This window comes from Amphibalanus amphitrite, unplaced genomic scaffold (genome assembly GCF_019059575.1).
Source record: "Amphibalanus amphitrite isolate SeventyFive unplaced genomic scaffold, NRLGWU_Aamphi_draft 000262F_arrow, whole genome shotgun sequence".
Lineage (NCBI taxonomy): Eukaryota > Metazoa > Arthropoda > Thecostraca > Balanomorpha > Balanidae > Amphibalanus > Amphibalanus amphitrite.
The window spans coordinates 370,362-391,741 of record NW_024881757.1 but is presented as its reverse complement, the minus strand read 5'-3'; the positions used below and the strand labels follow the sequence as shown (position 1 = coordinate 391,741).

Sequence of the window (21,380 nt, the reverse complement as noted above, 5' to 3'; positions counted from 1 at the left end):
TATATCTCATGCTTACAGATGCAGCTCTTGTAAGGTCAAATAATTCGATAAAATCATATTTTGTTAGCTGGTATTAATTTAACACGCTCTTCACTTTTTAACTACTGTGTTCTGATTTTAAGGATAGAAATATGACCTTTTGACCTCACCGAGACCACCTTCACTACACTCTGCAGGAAACGGCATCAAACGGCAAAGACGACCTTACTTTCTAATTACAATGCCAATCTTTTATTTGCCTGGATGTTAAAAATATTAGATAGAGCTATGACGTCATCAGTGACTTAAAAGGGGCACGATTTAATGCTAAGTGCAAACTAGTCATAGCTGAGTAGTGGAGTACCATACATATTAGTGATGTCAATTACGGAAAATCGGAATACCGATACCAAACCAAATACCAATGAAAGCCACGGGAAAATACCGAAACCAAACCAACTTGGGAAAATGAGGGAAATACCAACTTTTTACCGATTTCCTAGTCTCATTTACATTAGTGAGGGCTTATGATACCAACAAAATACCAAACACATTACGATTGAAATACCAAATACCAAGTTAGTATCGGTTTGGTATCGGTATACCAAAAAGTTGGTATCCGATTGACATCTCTAATACATATACACACACACACCCACTAAAAAAGCAACGAAACTTGTCAAGAAACTAGCATTGCGCACGAACTTTATTCGGATGTACAGTAGGTCTATTAAAAAAGTCCCCAGCACCAGTGGGCGCTGCATTCGCTGAGCCGAACCCCCGTCTGCCCGTCCCATATTGATATCGCGCCGGGCTCAGGTCAGGTAGGGTCAGCGGGACCGCTCGGTCCGGCCCGCGGGCGGTGGACGGGCGGCCGGTAACGCTTTCCGCCAGCCAGCCGTAGAATCCAACAAACTGAAACGGGACGGCCACCGCTCAGCGCAGCGAAACCGGTGTTAAAGAATGGCAGTGTTACCGGTGTTAAAGAATAATCATTCATGGCCACAATGATTATGGGATAGTCATTGTTAGCCCGTGCCCACAGGAATGCCTAGACTGTCACGCCCTGTTGGAGGGGAAATGGGGATTGAGCATCATTCTTATAACTCAGCTTTGGGCATTTAAGTGGTATTCGAAGTAGCGTCAAAAGTAGCAAAAAGCAGAAAAAAATACTTCAGCCAATTTTAGATCGGGTCAGAGCAAAAGATCATGTCACCAGAGGTCATCGATGGTAAAATTTTGCTTGGACAGGGTGCGTTGCGCGCACCGGTGCATTGGGTTTCCAATTTCCATGGAAACATCAACAGACTCGGAAGCTCGTAACGCTAGCGTGGAGCCGAATTCATATCAACCGCCGCAACAATGCATGGCAGCGCAGCGCAGCGTGCTGCAGAGCGGGGCCGTGAAACATCGCCCAGGGCTATCCATGTGTCAGGGCAATCCAACCCACGTGATGGGCTCGGCCCCAGCGGAGCATGAGGCCCAGAACTCCCGCCCAGGCCCCCTGTCTCCCCCTAATTCCTGTCATCCTTCCCACTCTGAAATCGACCGAAAAAGCCTAACCTAACACAACAAGCAGCTTGTTTACCGCTATGTCTGAATAATATTGTCAGATTTAATTAAGGTCAACGGCTTAGCACGTAAATAACAGCAACTGCCGTCTGCCACCATCGGTATTATGAGAAAACCAATTGCTTTTCCACAAACACTAAAAGTTTTAAGCTAAAATTGCATGAAATTAATTTTACCAGCCTCGTGTTCCTCTTATCAAAACTTGATCAAAACGCTTCGAATGAATCAAAAGTTGATCTTTAAAGGTCATTTGAATAATTTGGCCTATGTTCAAAGACATGACCTGACTAGAAATGGTCATGATGCATAGCAGGATATTAGATCCGTATCGTGGAACTTTACAAACACTTTAGATGATTTCATAACTTAAGCATGTCTATCAAAATATTTATTACATGGCTCATGTGTAAGCTGGGTGTGTGATCATGCTTACGAGTATGTTGAACGCAACTGATAATGTTCTGTTGGCCACAATTTCTATATTTAATTTATCCTCCCGGATTTCATATTTTTATTAATGACACCCTGACGATGTCGAGAAAAAAAACGCTTAGGAGATTTAACAGCCTGAGATACATTCAGTATAAGGAAGGGTCAAGTCTAGGGTTACTTTTACAGGAGAACTCGAGAGGGGGAATTAAGTTCGGGGCCAGGGCGGATCCAGGGGCATCTGAAAGGGGGGCCCAATGCCATTAGGTTTTTGTTAGGATGGCACCTGCAGAACCTTACCTACCCCCAAATCCTACTCTCTCCCCGGATTCTGGCCACTTTATATTGTAAGGTTGCCAAAAAAAAAAGCTAAAAAATATACGTAGGTAACCTTGGCGGTAAGGGGCGGGGGAGGTCCCAACTTGACTGCGCCCTTGCAAATGTCAATCAGTAGTATCAACCTATTACCCTGGCCAAATATCAATTAGCGCCTTTCTAAATAGAGAGAGGTTAACACGTGACTATTTTTGCTAGGCCAAGACCGATTGAAGGACCCTGGTTCGAAGGAAGACCCCTGGTTCGCAGCGTGTTATGCGTGTTAATGTAAGAGGTCATGACCCCCGTCCCTCGCCAGTTTCTACGCCGACGCCTGTAGCGATATGTCAGTGATTGCGAAGAGACGGAAGAGACAAGACAAGAGACGGTCCCACCGACCATCCGATCGGTATCGGGTCAAATCTGTAGTTCCCGCTGCGCTGCACTGAACGTAAAATGGTTGGATGGAACCTCAAATTGAAAATTATCTAAGCGCCAGCAACGTTGATTGATGACTAGAGTCTAATCAACGATGATTATAGAATCTGAGTAGCGAATTGATTGAAAATGGGCTCAAAAATAAATTTGAAAGGGGGAAATTCCCCCTTCCCTCCCTAGCCGTTCACGCACAATTTGAAAGGGGAGCGGAATTTTCGAAGGGGGGAAATTCCGCTTTTCCCCCCTTTAAAAGTTACCCGGGGTCAAGGGTGCTAGATTCCTTCCGTCCTCGCTATCCTCAGGAAAAACCAATCCGCATCGCCCCTAGTCTTCATGCTTCCCTCTCTGGACTGGAGGTCACCCCACCAGCCAACCTGTAGTTGATGTCGGTTCCATTCCAGGACACATAATCCTCTTCGGGTGACCGTTGGGGAGACGGCTGGACCGCCCCGACAGGGCAATCGTCCCACGGGAACAGTCACGCTTCCGCAGATCACTGTCGCTGGCTCGCACAACCAAATTACTACACCAGAGCATAGTTATGTCATAGAGCTCTGCAAGGGCCTTCTCAGACCAAAAAAGATGGCTCCCAACAAAACAAACAATTTTAGCATTCAGTTTTGCATCTCATCAGGCACCACATGTTTTCAGAGTGTTTATTATGCGTTCCGTCCAAAAAAGCGCAGTTCAACTTTCTCCCATTGACTTCAGCGATCTCAAAATTGACCCGACCTTTCTGTCAGCAATGTCAAACTTGCAAAAAAAAAAAAAAACTTCAAATACATATACTGTTGCCCATTGAAATCGCTGAAGGTTCTAAAGCGATCGGTTAGTCGATGTATTTAGATATGATGAGCACAAGAACTTTCCTTGAGGTAAGGTCACTTAACGTGACCTGGTGCTATGACCTTGAATGACTTGACTTAGGCGAAAAAAATGGGTCATTTGAAATCTTAAAATGTTAAATTTTAACAATAATTGCAAGCACTATCCCGGCCAAATAGTGAGTGAGAAGGGAGCGATTCCCCAACCCCATGTTTAGCTCCTATAATTGAGCTAACTGCTAGAGCCTCGCGGAAAAAACGAGCGCTTGCGTCGTTACGTGACGCAGCGACTGTTACCCCATTTTAAAATAGCAGTGACCTCTTAGGGCAGGTCAAGGGCCCCAAGGCATTGGATCGGTTTTTGGTGAATAACTTCGCCAAAAAATGGTCGTATTATCGTCATTTCGATACAATCGTGTTTTCTGTTCTCAGACGCGTCGATTTATATGCTTTTTTGCTTAGGTGAAGCAATTTAGGATGCTTAGGTCAATGTCATGTTAGGGCAACACAGGTCACGAAGCTGTTGAAAGGAGGACATGTTGCATAACATTTGATTCGGCAAGTCTTGCAGAGTCCATTGATGGCTGTCCCGACTGGCTAGCTCATTTTGATCGGGAGTTATTGACGAAGCACTCCTATTGACGAGCACTCCGTCACGCAAGGTGAACAATGCAAAAGTGAAGCATTAAACCTTGCCAAGAATGTATGAAGTCACGATTTCATGTGCTTGAGGTATAGTTTTTAGGTCATTTCCGACGCCAAATTAACAGTTTCCATATTTTCCCATTATGCTTATATGACACTAAGTGCGTTACGGATTTGCATCATTTTATAACCGACAACCGTGCAGTCTACAGAGGTTTACTTAAGACGTCATAGTTAAGTGACCTGACATGGAAACGTGGTTGATTTCAAATGATCCGGCTTGAATCAAATATAAGGCATATGAAATGTCAGCCTTCTATCATCAGTGTGCTTTGAGCTACCGCAAAAAATACATGGTGGCGGCATCCATCCCCTCTTCTCGGCCGGCGAGGGTTAAACCTCGCTTCGAATTATTGCAGATAATGATGCGACCGAAAACAAAGCATTTATCTGTGTCTAGAACGGCCGCTGACTTGTTGGACAAGATCCCCAATCTTAATTTGCTAGATGGGAATAAAATACTCGGCATATGATACATATTACATATATACCCCACGATTTGCCCTCGCGCTAAGTCAATTCTAATCATCACTGTCGCTTTTTTATCCAAGATGATGTCGCCGCTAAACGGGTTGTTTTGTTTGCTTGCTTGCGTTGAATGGTCATTACGGATTATTGAAGTATTATGATATAATAGGAATGGGGCAAGGGAGGATTTGCACTGCAGTGCAGGTGTTTAATTTAGATCACAAAGGCATCATTTCCGGCATCGTGCAGAGTCATTATCTTCCCCTCCTCTGCACTGCGGCATCTCTGCGCCCCACACACGGCGTCCTCACTCCACGGCCGGCCGCCGCCAACTGACCCACTCGCCGGGCGCCGCGACCTGACCCGTGTCACTGCCGCGGCCTGCGCAATAGAGTCGGGGCTGGAATCCGGGGGTTCGGCCGGCCGGCCGCCTCTGGAGCGGGGGACTTTTTTAGTAGACCTACTGTACCGGCATTAGGCATATGTATTATGTATAGAAAGGTACGCGTGATCCGTTAGCCGGGAAAGTTGTAGTCAGTTCGGTGTGTATGTACAATGTACATCTGTAGAAAGTGACAGGTGCACAAGGCTAGGCCTTGCGTTGTTCTATAGCCTTATTTCAGTCAACACATGTTCGTGCAGCGGAGGGGAAAATGCGAAAATTGACAAGGTGATTTACAAACAGTTACAGGCCTGCGGTGATGTCAGTGAATGTAGGATACTGTTGAAAATCTGTTGGCTTATTTGTACAAATAAAAGTCGATCGAGCAGACACGCAAGTACATTCGTTAAATATTGATCCTTGTGGGTGTTCGACCATACCTATATCCAAAAACATCTGAGTCTCTAAGTCATAAGTGGAAAATATTGACGGCTTTCTTAAGCCTGATCGGATTATTTCGGAGAAACTTGTTTTAGACATCCTATCGTGCAAAACTGAACAAAAATGACACAGCACCGTTTTGGAAATGCGAATCGCCAAAAATGTCCATTTACGACATAATTGAAGATGTAAATGATGTTCTCTGTTAGTCGTCATGCATCATACTTTGTCACTACATTGATACTTTCGAGACATAATCCGCTGCTAAGTACAAATAAAAGTCCCTGGCTGGAGTTCCTGGCAAGCCAGCCAGTATATCAGTCAGTTCGCCCGTTGCATTTGCACAGTGCTTGCTGTGTAGTGAGCGGGATTTGGGTGACGGTCTGACCAGGAGGTGCCGTGCGCCGCTTCCCTTCGCCACCCCATCTTCCGCCTGAGCCGGTGTCAGAACACAAATCTGTTGGTAACCCCGTCCATTTGGGCCGGTGTCAGAACACACATACCTGTTAGTAACCCCGTCCATTTGGCCCGCAATTACAGCCGTGCCTTGTTCTGCAAACTGCCGGGGACGGCACCGAAAGGTGCAACACCCATTATTTGCCGCGCCAAACGACGGCGACTTTCCATGAGACGAACCCGGACGGCGATGCATGACGCACTCGGCAACCAATTACAGTCGGCGAGTTGCAGTGCCATCTCGCGTTTTCACCGCCGGCCGTTCTTCGGCCTGCAATAATTGTTTGGCGTCCGGGCCAGGCTGACGTATACCCAGATCCGTGTTCGTCGGAAGGGACGGCGCTTCGGTAACCGTTAGCACGCCGCACGCACGGCCACCTCGGCACCCTGCCCATCAGAGCAGCGGGTGAACGTGCGGTAGAGGGCCTTGAGTAAATGACTCGGATGCTGGGTCGATTTGAACTGGCACCTCCGGGGCAGGGATATCCGCTGCGTAGTTCTTCTGCGGAATTTGTTCTAGTGACGGCGGAACTTGGCATACGTTCTGCGTGTGATTGAACACCTCGACTTGCAATCTGACTGGTATTTGATATCTCATGTAGAAGCCATCTACTTTATTGCTGATCATTTCCATATGACATGCGAGTCCGCATACCTTCCATTGTTTTGCGTAGGTCCAAAGTTGTGTTCAGGCTGGTCAAGAGCGATGGATACGACACGTGCTACCACTCAGCAGTCAGCAGTCAGCACCGATTACATCGTCCTTTGTTCATGAAATATGCCTTTGTTTTATTCGGATATAGCCTTACGTAGTACGTTTATGTACGAGGTTGATTGCTTGCATCATCCAATCACCCCACATTCACGAGCAAGTACATATTTAAGCTCATTTCAATAATATTTGTGTCGGGTATCAGCCACAACTTCGTTTGTATTGTCCACTTATAAGGTTCTTGGCTCATATTGGTATCTCTTCTAAGTTCTAAGCAGAGGTATAGGTAGGGGAGAGTGGGGTAATTTGGCCGCTTTTTTTAGAAAGCGATATAACTTAAAATTGACGACACATTTCTGCATTTTCTCAACGCTGGCAGGTGTCGCATTCATTTTACTTTACTGGACAGTGAACTTGAAATGATAGAGTAATTACTTATATTGAAATTGTGACGTATTACAAAGGTCTGCAAGGCGGCCAAATTGCCCCACTGGCAGGGTTATTTGGCCGGGGGTGTGGGGCAATTTGGCCGGTGTTAGTTTGCGGTCGGGATTTTCTGTTATATTGCGAGTCAGCTTCAGATTCAGCAATGACGTGTGTCCTATGACGCATTTGCCGCATTTTGGAGGTTGGCTCAGGGGTCACAGGGGTCAAAATAGCCAAATTAGCGGCTCTAGATGCGATCACAGTTTTTTACGAATAACTTTTGAAGTAATCAAGCTAGGCCAAAACTTCGAGTACCATCGTAATTCTCTCGTCAGTCCGCATCGAAAGATATATGTGTTGACCTTGAGAAGTCAAGGTCAAAGGTTGACCTCAGGTCACGTAGCATCAGGTCGCTTGACCTCAAGGTCACAAGGTCATCATGCATATCATTCGATGCGCCTTGGCGAGCTGAACAGGATGAGACCACATGTGCGGCTGTATCATTTTTATGTAAGGATTTATTAGCAAAAAACGTTTGGTAACCTTTGATGACGTCACATGCAACAGTTGACCAATCGGAAGTAAGGCATCAAAGCAGTCAAAGTTGGTCATGAATCATGTCATTTATGGTACAATTGACCATGAAAACTCGGCCGTCCCAGCATAGTGACCATGAGCGCACCGGCCAAGTTGCCCCGCTAGTCCCGGCCAAATTACCCCATATTGCCATTCTGAAAATTTTTGTCTATAAAGTCATCACGGCTTTACGGATTTAGATAAAATTGCTCTTGGAACCGCTGAACACCCCCAAGAATGGCGCTAACTATAATGTCTGAATTCGTTTTTAGCCCAAATACTACATGTTATACAACTTTGTAAACAGAAGTTAAAGTTACCATTTTCTAATGAAATTAACGTTTTATCAATTTTGAATAAAACTACGGGGGGCAAAGTTTTGACATTTGTCCTCCAGTTATTTTTACCCATGACAAATGAATAGAGACTAGAGTTATTTCACTCACTTTTATTAGACATCGTACAGGTGGGGGCGGCCAATTTACACCACCGGCCAAATTACCCCACTCTCCCCTATTATATATGCTAAAATTAGGGCATTTTGTCTGTGTTCGAAAATATGCTCAAATTTTCCCACAATGCAACAACTATATTTTAACGTGTTCGTGATGAGCAGTCGCCACTATTTTCGGAACCGCTGCGTCTTTTGATGCAGCTCATCCTCAAACATGAGAATCTCTTGTGTAATCTTATCTCAGTTGTCGACAAAGCCATTTAGCAAAACTAGCAATGTTGGCGCATTGATACTGTCTTTGGGATTTTCCCAGTATCGAACGGGGCCCGATCACGACACAGAGCAAACGACAGACAGGCTGACCGCCAACACGTGTAGAATGCCGATACCCATCGCGGACAAAACAGGTGCTCGGTTCACGAACGGTTCCCGATGCTGAGCCTCACAGACGGCCAAGTCAACTGCATGCAACAAGGGCGGCCGTTTTCCTTTTTTGTTGTTGTTAGGATATCAGTTGTGTCCTCTGCTTAGACTTCCTCGACGTCATATCGGAGGGAATAAATCCATGTACACGCTGCTTCGTGTGCCTGTTTAAATGATATTCACCCCAGGAGAGCCCCAGTCATGTCATTCTGCTCTGCAATCCGCGAACACGCACCCCTGCAGGGCCTCTGCTCAGGTCATAGTCTACCTCTGAACGCGTGACACGCCACTCGTCCAACATTTGCGCAGTAACATCGCGCGCCAAACGTCACCCGACGTGAGACAACCTCAATCGATGCGAACGAACCCCGTCCCCGCCCCGTGCGGATGTTCCCACTCAGAGCTCTGAGGGCCACGCTGTTCGCCAAAGTAGCACGCACTATGACCTCGCGGGTGAGTGAACATCACAGCACAGAGTGCTCCTTCAGGGAGTAGGAACAAGACCCTCCTACAGGCAGAGACGCTGAGGCTGGAAATGGCAACTACAGCGTATGCAACGAGTTTATGTAACATACGGCTATGTTACCCATGGCGCTAGAATGATCTAACAAAGCGAATCTTATATGCAGCGCTATTCGTGGGGCTTACGGCGCCTTATCAGCCGATCTACAACTATCAGTACGTTGAGTGTTTACAGACTTAAGTGCTTCCTAGTTCCTGACTGCTATCCGATTGCATAACCGCAGCCACGGTCAGCTAGATAAGCACTTCCTTACTCGCCGCTTGAGGACACTGGCACCCGTATGATACAATGCGATGACAATGATATAATAAATGCGATGATATTGCGTTCCTTTCTTTCTGCGTCTGCGTCGAGTCTCGTTCATCATTCCTTTGCAATTCGTTTCTCGTTTATCGCCTCAAGTTCCTTGCGTCTTGTCCTCATCCCTCCTCTCTCAACATTTGTCCCTCATCTTTCGTTCCTTGCCTTTCATCTCTTGTCCCTCGTGCGGGCCTCGTCTCTTCTCTTTTGCCTCCTCGCTTCTCGTCCATTCGCCTCTTGTCGTCGGTCTCTCGCTTCCTCTTCCCTGATCATCTCCAGCTCCCCTGGTGTGTGTGTGTCCGTCTGTCTATGTCGCCATGTGTCTCGTCGTGTTCTGTCACTCCTCGCTGACCCTCTCTCCCTCTCCTCCACAGCGAGCTGCTCCGACGTCAAGTGTGACCGCGGCGAAAAGTGCCGCAGACGGAACGGCGTGCCGCGCTGCGTATGCGCGCCAAAGTGTCGGGTGCGCCGGGTTGGCCGCGGCCCCGTCTGTGGGAACGACGGCCGCACCTACCGCAACTACTGCAAGCTGCTGCGGCGGCAGTGCCGCAAGAAGAGCAGTCTGCTGATGGCCTACAAAGGAGCCTGCCAAAGTAGGTGGTCGATTGGGGGAGAATCGGTGTGTGTGGCTTTGGGAGCACGGGCGGGATAGAGGCGGGTGGGGGCAGACTGAAGGCGAGGACAGAATCTAGTAGGAGGTGGTCGAGGACGTAAGGAGGGACGGAGTGGGGCGGCCTGTGGGCGGCGCTCGTCGACTTGTTTGTGTGCAATTTGTCAGCCACTCGGAAGCGCTGGTACGGGGCGGGGGCGGGGGGCGGGGGCGGCCGTGCGGGGAAGGCCAGGGCGCGGCCGCCGCCCGCTCGGTTGATCTGCACTGAGGGCGGCGATCTGAGATAACAGCGATGGCAGTAGGGCGCGCCGCTCGCCGAGAGCCCCGGTTACGGCCAACACCGCCGGCTCGTCCGATCTACAGCTGGGTGCAATGGGTTTCCTCTGACTATTCAGAACCGCGGAACAGCTTGATGGACTTACCAACCGTTCTCACAGACCCGCGGGACAGTTCAACGGGTCAGCTACCCATTCCGAAAGACCCGCTGGCCATTCCAACAGACTCACAGACAATTGCGGCAGCTCTTCCGTCCGACAGACCAACAGAACCCTAGCAGACTGCTAACAGGCCTGCGGACCATCCCGATTCCTGATGCACGGAATCGGGATGATCCGCATCTATTTTGATGCCGATTTGAGGCATAAGGTCAGGCCCGGGCGCCCTCAGGCTCCCTCCCAGCGATAACCTCTCTTGCCCGGGGGCAGTGGCTGTTCACTTGTTCTGTGCTCAGTATCGACAGAGATCCGGTTAAGTTCATCCTGATGCGCAGGTGGCGTGGTTGGTATATCCGCGACTTAATTTATCCACGGTCGATGTTGACATGAGGCAGCTTCTGGCGAGTGCGGGCTGCGCACGGGGCTGTGTGGGCTCCCAGCATTACGAGTACAATCATTGTTTATCGAGAACAGTAGGTGGCTCAATGTTATCTAGGGGTATGTACATCTAGCGGAATTGGATAACGATTGCACGCTTAGGTTTGAAAGACTGCCTGATCTAAGCAATCAATATAGCAAACTATCTTCACAAAGTGATTAGTGTGTGACCTAGTAGAATGATTTTCTATTTACTGGAGAAATTAGCCGCTTCAAAATGAATGGCGTCCTCGCTAAAAATACTCACGCCATATTTCCCTAAGCTGGAATTAAGATAGCAGCCGATCTGAGTTTCCAGGAAGGAGTTCAATAAAGCCGCTCGTTGTGTGCACGTGTCCTCGGCGTGCGTGACCGGTCTCGTGCACCGGCCACGTCAGATATTACAGCATCGTGCAGCTGGAACCTTCCGTCGGTGGCTATATTTGTGCATGCACATTCTAGCTACCCACTACACTATCTGCAGTGTTGACACGGGTCCCGCACCTGTCTGAGCAGATAGTCGACTGCGTTGGTGCGCTGGGCCCGCGGCCGGCAGTGAGGCTTCCGATTACACCAATGCGATTAGCAATGGTGGGAGTGTTGACCGGGCGTGCGTCTGTGATAAGATAGCTGTTAGTGCGGCGCGGGGCGAGCCCGAGGGACTTCCGGCGCTGGATATACTGGAGGGCGCCGATCAGCGCACTCCATTGACTGGAGGGCACCTGCAGAGAGGGAGGGAGGGAAGACAGGGAGTTCCCGCCCCGTATCTGGCCCGCTGGAAGCCTGATTACACCGCGGTCAAGTTGCATGCAACGCGCTGTTGTGAGGAAGCTTGTCTGCTTAGGGCGGGTGAATCCCTGTCGTGATTAAACGATTGTACAATCGGAGTTGTAGAAAAATCGCGGACACGCACCTGTTATATCCACATCGGCTGATTTTGACGATTTCATCGGTAAGGAGTCGTAATGTGAGAGGGCTGAAGGCAGAAGATTTACATCTAGATACACCTGTGTATCCCACGCAACTACTAAAATAGATTTTAGACAAAGCCCTACATACATATTAATTCACATCCGCGTTGTTATGAATGCGTAGCAATATGCATACTATTCACAAAAGACAACGGCAAAGAGGTGGTGCAGTAGGTAATAATTACTGTACAGGTTCTTACTGACTTTTGATATAACTTTTTACAGAGACCATTAAATATATTAGGTATAATAGCCTATGCTTATTATGATATGTTATTCAAACTAATGACTGCTTCATTACGGAGCGAGCGAAGCGAGCGTAGTCTTTCCTTAGATTAACGGAAATTTCTGAGTATGAGCGGCCGGCCGGCCGGCCGTGCGGACGCTTTTGCGAGGCTTATATCTCAGCAACCACTTGACCGATTTACATGCGGTAAATTTTGTAGGGTAGCTTCATTCCTTCTACCAAGTATTGGACTATTCCCGATGCATGTGGGTGACCCCTTATGCACGTGCCACGTGCAAAACGAAGAGGTGTCAGTTTTGTAATTGTTGCAATATCTCGGTAACTACTTGGCCGATTTCGCTGAAAGTTGGCATGTAGGTAGGCACCCACTAGGCACTGCATATCCATGTGCCAGAGTTGGGGTGCTGCTGCACGTGCGCACGTGCAGGGGTCGTTTCCAGATCTCGAGAACGGCTCGGCCGATTGCGCTCAAATTTGGTACACAGTTAGGGACCGGTTAGTAGGGTGCCGTGCACAAGTCAGTTGGGACCCATTTTGCACGTGCGCACGTGCAGGGTGCCGCTTCCAGATCTCGAGAACGGCTGGGCCGATTGTGCCCAAATTTGGCACATCGCTAGAGACCGGTTAGTAGGGTGCCGTGCACAAGTCAGTTGGAGGTACCCCCTCGCAATTTCGCACGTGCAAGGCCCACCCTCTCGCTCGCTCCGTTAGTCGCCCCAAAAGGCGTTATACTGGTCTATATTTCATATAAATAGTGTGCGTGTTCCATACCTAACATTTAATTGAAGACTATTCCTGTCAGTGGCGGTTCTTCCATTGAGGCACTTGAGGCAGTGCCTCACCAGCTTTTGGGTAAAAAAGCTTTTGTTGGGTGTTGCTTCCTTAATTTCATTCATGGCTTAGGCCATATAGCTTCCATGAATCGGCACAGCAATGCTGCTACCTTGGATGTTTACCATGCTACATAATCGTTGCCAATTTGGTGGCCTAATGCTTTTGTATGGGAGAATCAAGTGAGGCACAGCCTTGCCGAAAATAGCCAAGATCGATTTATTGTGATTTTAAATATGAAACTGTAGATTATGTTCAGTATTTTTGGTAAGGTCTTACCGTGCTAGAAATGAAAAATAATTTTATATTAAATAGTTCAGGGATTTGTCTTATTATGCCTTACTTTTTTTTCTTAAAAAATGTTGAAAGTGCCAAAGGGAGCAGCGACCTCCGTTGGAAAAACTTGGGCTGTGAAACAGTGCCTCACAGTCTAAAGACTAAAAACCTAGGCGTTTTTGATATGGCACATCGGCAGCTCACTTAGATCGAGTACGTTTTTGGCGCGGTTACGACAATCAGTAATTCCATCGGTAAGCAATGCACAATGCCCCAATCATTGCAAGACATATCGTCACGTAAAGTGGGCCAAGGTGTCATGTATATTTTATTACTCTACAAAAGTAGTAGGAATATATTCTGCGGGTATTGTACCTACTAAAGTTATAAGTCCATATACGAGTGCCTCACCTGAATTTTAACCCAAGCGCCGCCACTGGATTCCTATTCCTGTCTCACAAATGAGACCACCCTACCCGTAAAGATGACTACTTATTCGTGATAGAATCCGTGAAGTTTTCAATTTTCCCTCACATCATTCAAAAGGAATTCATGGCGTGTTCGGAGTAACTTTTTATTGGTATGTAATTCGCCCATTGTCTGACATATGTTTTACCATTTCATGCTGCAGAGCGAGGCGGTAAGTTCAAAACGAAGAAACATATGCATTGGGGACGGGGAGACAATTACATGAGCACATGCTGCCTTTGCTAATCAATATTTTTCATCCATATATTGAAAAGCGATTGTAGATATGTCACATCTGGAAATCATATCGTTTTCAGACGCTGGCCAGGCTACATATGGGCATGGAATGTGTTCAGAATTATCAAATACGTTGCCGTGAATGGAATTTTTAAACGCTTGAGCTGATACTGCTGAATGCTGATGTCATGTCAATTACCAAGACTAACGTTTTTCTTTCGTCTGCCCTTGCTTCTTAGGATACGTCCATTTGTCAGGTAAGAATAATGGCACTCTAAGCTTTTATTGGTTTTCACAGCCTTTTTCAGTTCCACTCCTTCCTGTCTGATTCTCAAATGTTATAATGGAGCGTTGGGAAACTGCTCTGGGGATGCGGACTCTCCCTCTCCCTCTCTCTCTCTCTCCCTCTCCCTCTCCCTCTCCCTCTCCCTATCCCTATCCCTCTCTTCCTCTCCCCACATCTTGTTACCACGTTGAGGTCATGCGGTGCGCAGGTGCTTGCTTGGACCCGGCTCAGTGTAGTTCCACCACCGCCTAAGCGCAGCCGCGCCCGTCAGCGCCCTTGTCAGACGGCTGTGCTCTCCTCCATGTAAGGACGACGTTCATCTGCCTACGGTGACGTCACGGCTGCCTAATAAGTCGCGGCGTCGCTGCTCTCGTGACACGGCACTTTGGGCCGCCGGAAGACTGATGCCCAGACACCCAACACCGGACCGAGTGGCCAGTTCGCCGAACCGAACGCCGACGTAGCGCGGTTGGCCCAGCCGGTTAGACTTGGCGTCGGTGCCTGGACGTCGATCGCAGGTGCTCGAGGGTTGGTGGGGTCGTGGTCCGGCCGCAGGGGTCGCCGGAGAGGGGTGTGTCCGTCCCAGTGGAGGCGTGACTGTCCCAGTTTGCTGCAATGGGGACTTGTCTGTTCCTCTGGGAGCGTGTCTCTCCTAGTGGGGCGTATCTGTACCATTTTGGGTATATCTGTCCTAGTGATGTCAATTACGGAAAATCGGGATACCGATACGAAACCTTATACCAAATACCAACCAAAACCGTGGGGAAATACCGAAACCCAACCAACTTAGGAACAGAAAGGAAATACCAACGTTTTACCAATTTCTTAGCCTCTCATACATTAGTGAGGATTCATGATACCAACAAAATACCAACACATTAGGACTGAAATACCAAATATCAAGTTAGTGTCGATTTGATATCGGTATACCAAAAAGTTGGCATCAGATTGACATCTCTAATCTGTCCCATTGGAGGCGTCAGACGTGTCGATCCCAATGGAAGCATTTCTGTCCCAGTGAGAGCATATCTGTCCCAGTGGAGGCACGTCTGTCCCAGTGGGAACATATCTGTCCCAGTGGGAACATATCTGTCCCAGTGGGAACATTCTGTCCCAGTGAGAGCATATCTGTCCCAGTGGAGGCACGTCTGTCCCAGTCGAGGCGTTTCCGTTCTAGATGGGTCGTTTCTGTCCCAGTGAGTGCGCGTCTTTCCGCAGTGGGACGTGTCTGTCCTGTCCCAGACAGTCTGTCCCGGAAGGGACGGCGCAGTGGGGACGTGTCTGTCCTGTCCCAGACAGTCTGTCCCGGAAGGGACGGCGCAGTGGGGACGTGTCTGTCCTGTCCCAGACAGTCTGTCCCGGAAGGGACGGTGGTAGGTGGGCGGTCTGTCACATCCAGTGCAGACCACGCGGAAGAGGTACCGCCACCTAATTTGTGCGATCCCTTTGCCCCGTCGAGCGATCATATATGTAATCTGGACGTCGGGTATCCGGTCCGCCGAAGCCCGGCTGTCGACGGTCATAGTCAGACGAGTCGGGCCCACTTGTCGCCAGTATCCATAGGTGGAGAATTGTGACCAGCTGGGGGTGCTCGGGCGCAGCAAATCCGCCGCCGCCTAGCGGTGACCTTGACCCGCGCCGCCCGGCCGCGGCTCCAAAGCCAAGCCGGCGTGGCCGGCGTGGAATTGGGAGAGCTCGAGCACCCCCAGTCCAGCACAATTCTCCACCCGTGCCAGTATCGGGGGCGTATGGGCGACCGGAATGTCGCGGCTGACGTAAGGCCAGATGGACGGTGATGGCTGGCCATTTCATTGCTAGATTATCCCGTGTTTGGTCTTGCGTAATCTGGCAACAATCCAAAAGAAATGTTCAAACGAGGAAGATGTAGTCACAAAATTCGTGCTGGAAGCGTTGAAATGCGACAAGTAATAGGTGTAATTGAGCAGAGGTAGGGAGAGAGAGAGAGAGAGAGAGAGAGAGAGAGAGAGAGAGAGAGAGAGAGAGAGAGAGAGAGAGAGAGAGAGAGAGAGGGGGGAGAGGGAGACAGCCTGGTCTCGACAGGATGGAGCGCTATCGATAGGTGCCTATCCGCCGTCGTTTTTCCCTGGAGATGACGTGCCGTTTTGCCAACACTGAGCCAATCAGCCATGTCCTATTATGCAAATCAGCCATCGGGAACGCCGTTGTTTTTGCCGGTGCATGAGTGGGGCTCACGAGAGGCACGCCGTGCGGCGCCGGTGTGGAGCGTGGCCGACCAGTCGGAAGTCGAGAAGGCCTATCATATATCGTCCCGCTGACGTGGCCGGGCCCCTCAGTGGGCGCCAATCGTTTGCCGACCGACCAATGCGCCTGTCACATTGCCTTTTGCCAGTGCTTCAGCCTTCAGCACACACTCACCAGTGCCAACGGCAGCTTATTTGGAGCCGGCCCCGACACTGAAAATGACGCAGTAAAAATGGTGATAAGACAGGGCAGTTAGGTGAGTCATAAACAGCACACCAGAGCCTCGTATTACAGTCGATGGTTCAAGAATTAGATTAGGTTAATTGATTGTAGCATATAATGTTTGGGGAAAATTTGGCCCGGGACATTTTCTTATCACTGGTTTACTGTTACCTACTGTTTGGATTAGCGGTAAATCCGAAGGCCGCTCGGCATCGTGAATTTTTGGTTTGGATACTTTGAGGCACACTGTCCATCGCGTTTTTGTCCATCGCGTCTTACTCAATACAAATAACTGACCTTTTAAATGAATATCTGCAGATTGAAACAATGTTGCTGAATCTGTTCAGCGTTCGCTATCAGTAGGTACCTTTATACTGTATAGCAGTTTGCACAGACGTTTTCCCCGAAACGTCTTATCATTCGATATTCGATATCATCAATCATAGATAACATGAATCATGTTATGTTATCTATGCATCAATGAAAAGCTTGCACTTACCACTCTGGGCTGCATACGAGTATGACTGCAATTCTTAGGAAAAGCTGGCTACTTAGATGACTGAAGTTATGAAATACGCTATATTTTTTATAAGCACTGGTGAATTGTTCTCTGTCACAACCGTATTTCTGAAGGGGACGTCAACCTCGCTGTACTGTTATCTTTGAATATAAGTGCGATGGTCGACGTATTTTCTTTCGCTGATTCGGCTTGTGTGTTTATTATTAGAATGCTTTTATTGTTATCATATATTGGCCAAGATATTGAGTGTAGTAGCTAGCAATTAGTGGTACGTTTTTCTTCGTGTATTACTTATCTGTTAATGTGCACGATTCAACCGTATTACCTACTGAACTGATTGAAATTCGTCATGAAACATGCGTCAAACGTGAGATGCGGTTTCAGCAGTTCATGTACTTGCCTTCAATGAATATCATCAAATTAAATAAAAACGTGCAGCTTCAAGAAACTGCAACTTGCTGAGGATCTGTGTTTCCCATAGTCCGTTTATATACCTAAGCCATTTCCTTATTCTCCCTTATTCTGCCTCTAGTTATTCTTACATCTTCCGGGTGTGTACTTTTCCAGCTACCTCCCGTGTGGTCGTTCGGATGGGAATAAATCCGGATTCGACAATCTTATTTAAACCTCTTTAAACCTAAGAAGCTTACCAATCCATTGCACTTGCAAACTAGCGCCGACATGAGAGCTGAACACGTGAACGCACCGGTGGCGCGGCTGTGTTTTGATACAAATGGTGACGTCACTGGCCTCATTGGAGCCCAGTTGCTGCGCCACTTATGCCACGGTCGGCTGCGGGCTCTGTAGACAGACGGAGGTAATGAGTCCACCCTATCCGCCTAGTTACGTGCCGATCCCAGACCGACAGCGGTCGTCTGAGGACTGCCCCACGTGACTTCTGGGTACCCGTGCCCCGAGACACACGGCACCGCCGAGCTCCAAACGCGCCAGACACGTGACACGGTCTCGCCACTAAAGAGCAACGTGCAGCCTTCCATGCACCCCAACTAGCCCTGAGCACCGCTGACGACACATCTCCGGGCGTCATCTCACGGTGCCCGTTTCCTTCTGTTTCGGCAGCGTCCTGCAAGTCGGTGAAGTGCGCCAGGAAGAACGAACAGTGCGTGCTCGACCAGAACCGGATACCGCACTGCGCTCCGTGCCTGCGTCGCTGCAGCGACCGCGCCTCCAGTCCCATCTGCGGGGTCAACGGCGTCACCTACAAGAACCGGTGCCAGGCGCGGAGGGCAGCCTGCCTCAACGGCAGCGCCATCCCCATCGCCTACCGAGGACCGTGCCGACGTGAGTTCCGCCGCCTCGAGCTGGACCTCCGCGAGCCCCGTTCCCCCTCGAAAAATCCACAGTGATCGATATCAAAGCTCTCAGCAATAGACAATTCATTCATTCATTGCATGCGTCACGTCACCCAAGCAGCTTGGAAACGTTTAGTTGAACTGTTTAAATGCATTCGTTAATTTTCAGGGTTTGACTTTGGGTCTCACCGGATGTTTACATCTTAACCTTGGGCATTCACTGGAGCTATGTCTTTAACCCTCGCATGTGTAGGGGGGGGGGGGTCGGATGGACCCCCCCCCCCCATGGTTTTTCGCGAATACCTCGCGTAAAAAGCGGCCGATCGCGACGAAACTTTCAGTACCCTCGCATTGATCAATTTTACACCTACCCTGAAAATTTCATGACCCTGACCCAAATGACCTTTGACCTGTGACCTCTTTTCCGAGACCATGTTTGGCCGGAATCGCGATTTCGCGTATGTCGGCTCGCACTAGCCGCGTGTTTGCAAGCTTTTCGTGGTTTCAAACGTTCAAACATGTGATTTGATGTTACTCCCGTGTGTGTCAAGGTCACCTGAAGGTCAGGTCAGGTCATTGACCTTTGGTGACCTCGGGTGACCTCGGGTCACTTTTTCGAGTTTTGCATGTTTCTAGGCTAGTTTTTGGAGCTGAATTCGAATTTAGCAACCATTTGAACATTTACGAAGTAGTTTTGGTGACTTCGTAACATGTTACGAAGCTGTCAGAGGCGGTTGACACGTACTACGAATACCTGTCACGACGCCTACTGGTTGACCTGACCTGACCTGACCCAACCTGGTCTAAATGCTTCAAGACATCATCTGTGATCAAAACTAACACGATATTCGTGATCAGCACCCCGAAAAACCCCTTAGCAGCCACACTTTACGACTTTCTAACAGGTCCCGATTTTCCCGACTTTGGGTCATTGACCTGACCTGGAAGGTCAACCAATGACCTAGGACCTTAAAATTGGGTATCATCGGCTTCCTCTCGTCACGGGCAACACGCTCGTTTTTTCCGCGAAGCTCTAGCTCGATCAGGGGCCAAACGGCAAGGGGGGGTCCAACCGACCCCCCCCCCCCCTACACATTAGAAGCTGGCAAACGCCGCACACATGCGAGGGTTAATTTAACATCCTAATTACAAGCTCGTATGATGGTTCTCGGTAGCAGAGCAGTCAATGCCCAAACTTCTGTGCGAGTCGAAGTTGTAAATTGTCTCACCACAGACGAGCCATTTAAACCAGCGCGATGCAGCATTGGTTAGAATAATCACTCGACCATATTCAATCCCTACCCATCCGGCTTCATAATTTGATCAGCGCACGCTAGTTCATTCATTCACAATACAAACGTATAATCCCCGCAGTCGTGCACACAAAGCCCTTGTCGTCATGCAATCTCGGGTGGGACCTTTGCTCTCTGAGGACCGCGCGCCGCCCCTCAGCCGCCGTCGCCGCTGGCAGGGCCCCGTGTCGTTGCGTCACCAAGGTCCCTCGTCGGCGCCACGAGGTCCAAAGGCCGGCTATTTGTGGTCAGCCCGCTACAATCACGCTAATCTCACGCCAGCGGGACCTGAAATATCATCATCTCGAGCTAAGCTTGGCAGGTTGTGCACATAATTATAAACCGAAACGCCTAGGTCACTGAGGCGCCGTGTGCATATCTGTGACAAAATCTGAAGCGGCCCGCGGCCAACGTTTGCTCTCGGCTGGCGCACCCTTCAAAGCCGCCCGTCTTGCTGTGTCTCTGAGTAAGCCGTCCAAAGTGAGGCGCCAGCCCTAAATAACACGGATGCTGCCCGAGGCCAGTGACATCAAGCCGGTACTGCTTACTACGCCCCTCCCCTCCCGCTGCCGTCGTACCCTTTCCGTGCCAGTAGCGGCGACAGGATGAGCCGTCAGTTCGGGGGAGGCGAGTGGCGCCGAACCGCCGCGCCACTATCGTCTTGTTTGTATTTAGCGATGGCCACGGCGGCGGCGTAAGCCTCTGGATCAGCAGCCGGTGCTTAGCCGCGTTATTCCCGCCGCCGGCGTCCGGTGGCGGAGCTGGCGGGCGCCGCGGCGACCTTGGCCGCTGCCGGCGGCAAGTTGCGGCTGCCGGCGAGCCCGGATCGTCTCCGGGTCCCCTGCCGAGCTCACGGCGGCGTGGCATGCCCGCGTGCGGCGACTCAACCCCCGCCGCCAGCTGCGCACGCCACCATTGCACAGCTGGCGGCGCTCGTCGGGCAGGCGTCGCATTACTCGCCTTGTGACCACAGGCCACAATACGTGCCATCCAGCCGAGAGCCGGCCGGCTAATTTAGTCATCAGACGACGCTCGGCGTGCCGCCGGTGTCGGACGCACGTCGCACCGATTGTGGTCGGTCCGGGGCTGTCTCCTGTTTCTGAAAACTGAGCCGCCACTGGTGGTGGCTTAGCGGCACGTGTTGCACGACTGCGACGAAAAAACTCGGCTCGGTGCCGCAGTGAGACGGACAGCCGGCGCCTGGCGATCCGGGCTTATCCGCCGAGCACTGCCAGGGGCAGGCACAGTCCGCGCCGCCGGCCCGCCCCGAAAAAAAATCGTCTAAGTGGTGATAACGTAGACGGTCCGGCCTCACGGCAATCCGCTTTGACGCCGCATCGCGTGCTGCTGCGTCCTCAGTCTGTCAGTCTGGTCTTGGTCTGTCATAGAGCCCAAACCAGTTTGTCGCCTCTGCTGAGAGTCGACCGCAGAGCGGAGCTGTGGGGCTGTGAAGGGTCGCGCGGTGCCGGCGCCTCGGTCAGACGCCAGTGATGTCTGCGTGTCGTGGCGACACCAGAGCTGACATGACACAGATGGCTAGTGTGGCTGGGAATAGTTTCATTTGCTATAATTAAATATCGTAAAAATAGTGCGGCTGTGGTATGTGTTTA

General features: G+C 49.7%; 1 protein-coding gene across 2 annotated transcripts in view; it reads left to right on the top strand.

The window, feature by feature from the left end:
* The window catches only part of LOC122386778 (follistatin-A-like), a 46,054-nt gene that overhangs the window by 19,549 nt on the left and 5,125 nt on the right, over positions 1–21,380 (top strand). The window contains exons 3-6 of one of the 2 annotated variants that reach the window (XM_043376344.1): positions 9,798–10,016; positions 13,841–13,849; positions 14,154–14,171; positions 18,246–18,467. In XM_043376344.1, the coding sequence (XP_043232279.1) occupies positions 9,798–10,016; positions 13,841–13,849; positions 14,154–14,171; positions 18,246–18,467 (468 nt within the window). The remainder of the gene's footprint in view (positions 1–9,797; positions 10,017–13,840; positions 13,850–14,153; positions 14,172–18,245; positions 18,468–21,380) is intronic. The other variant, XM_043376345.1, reaches the window with a different exon arrangement.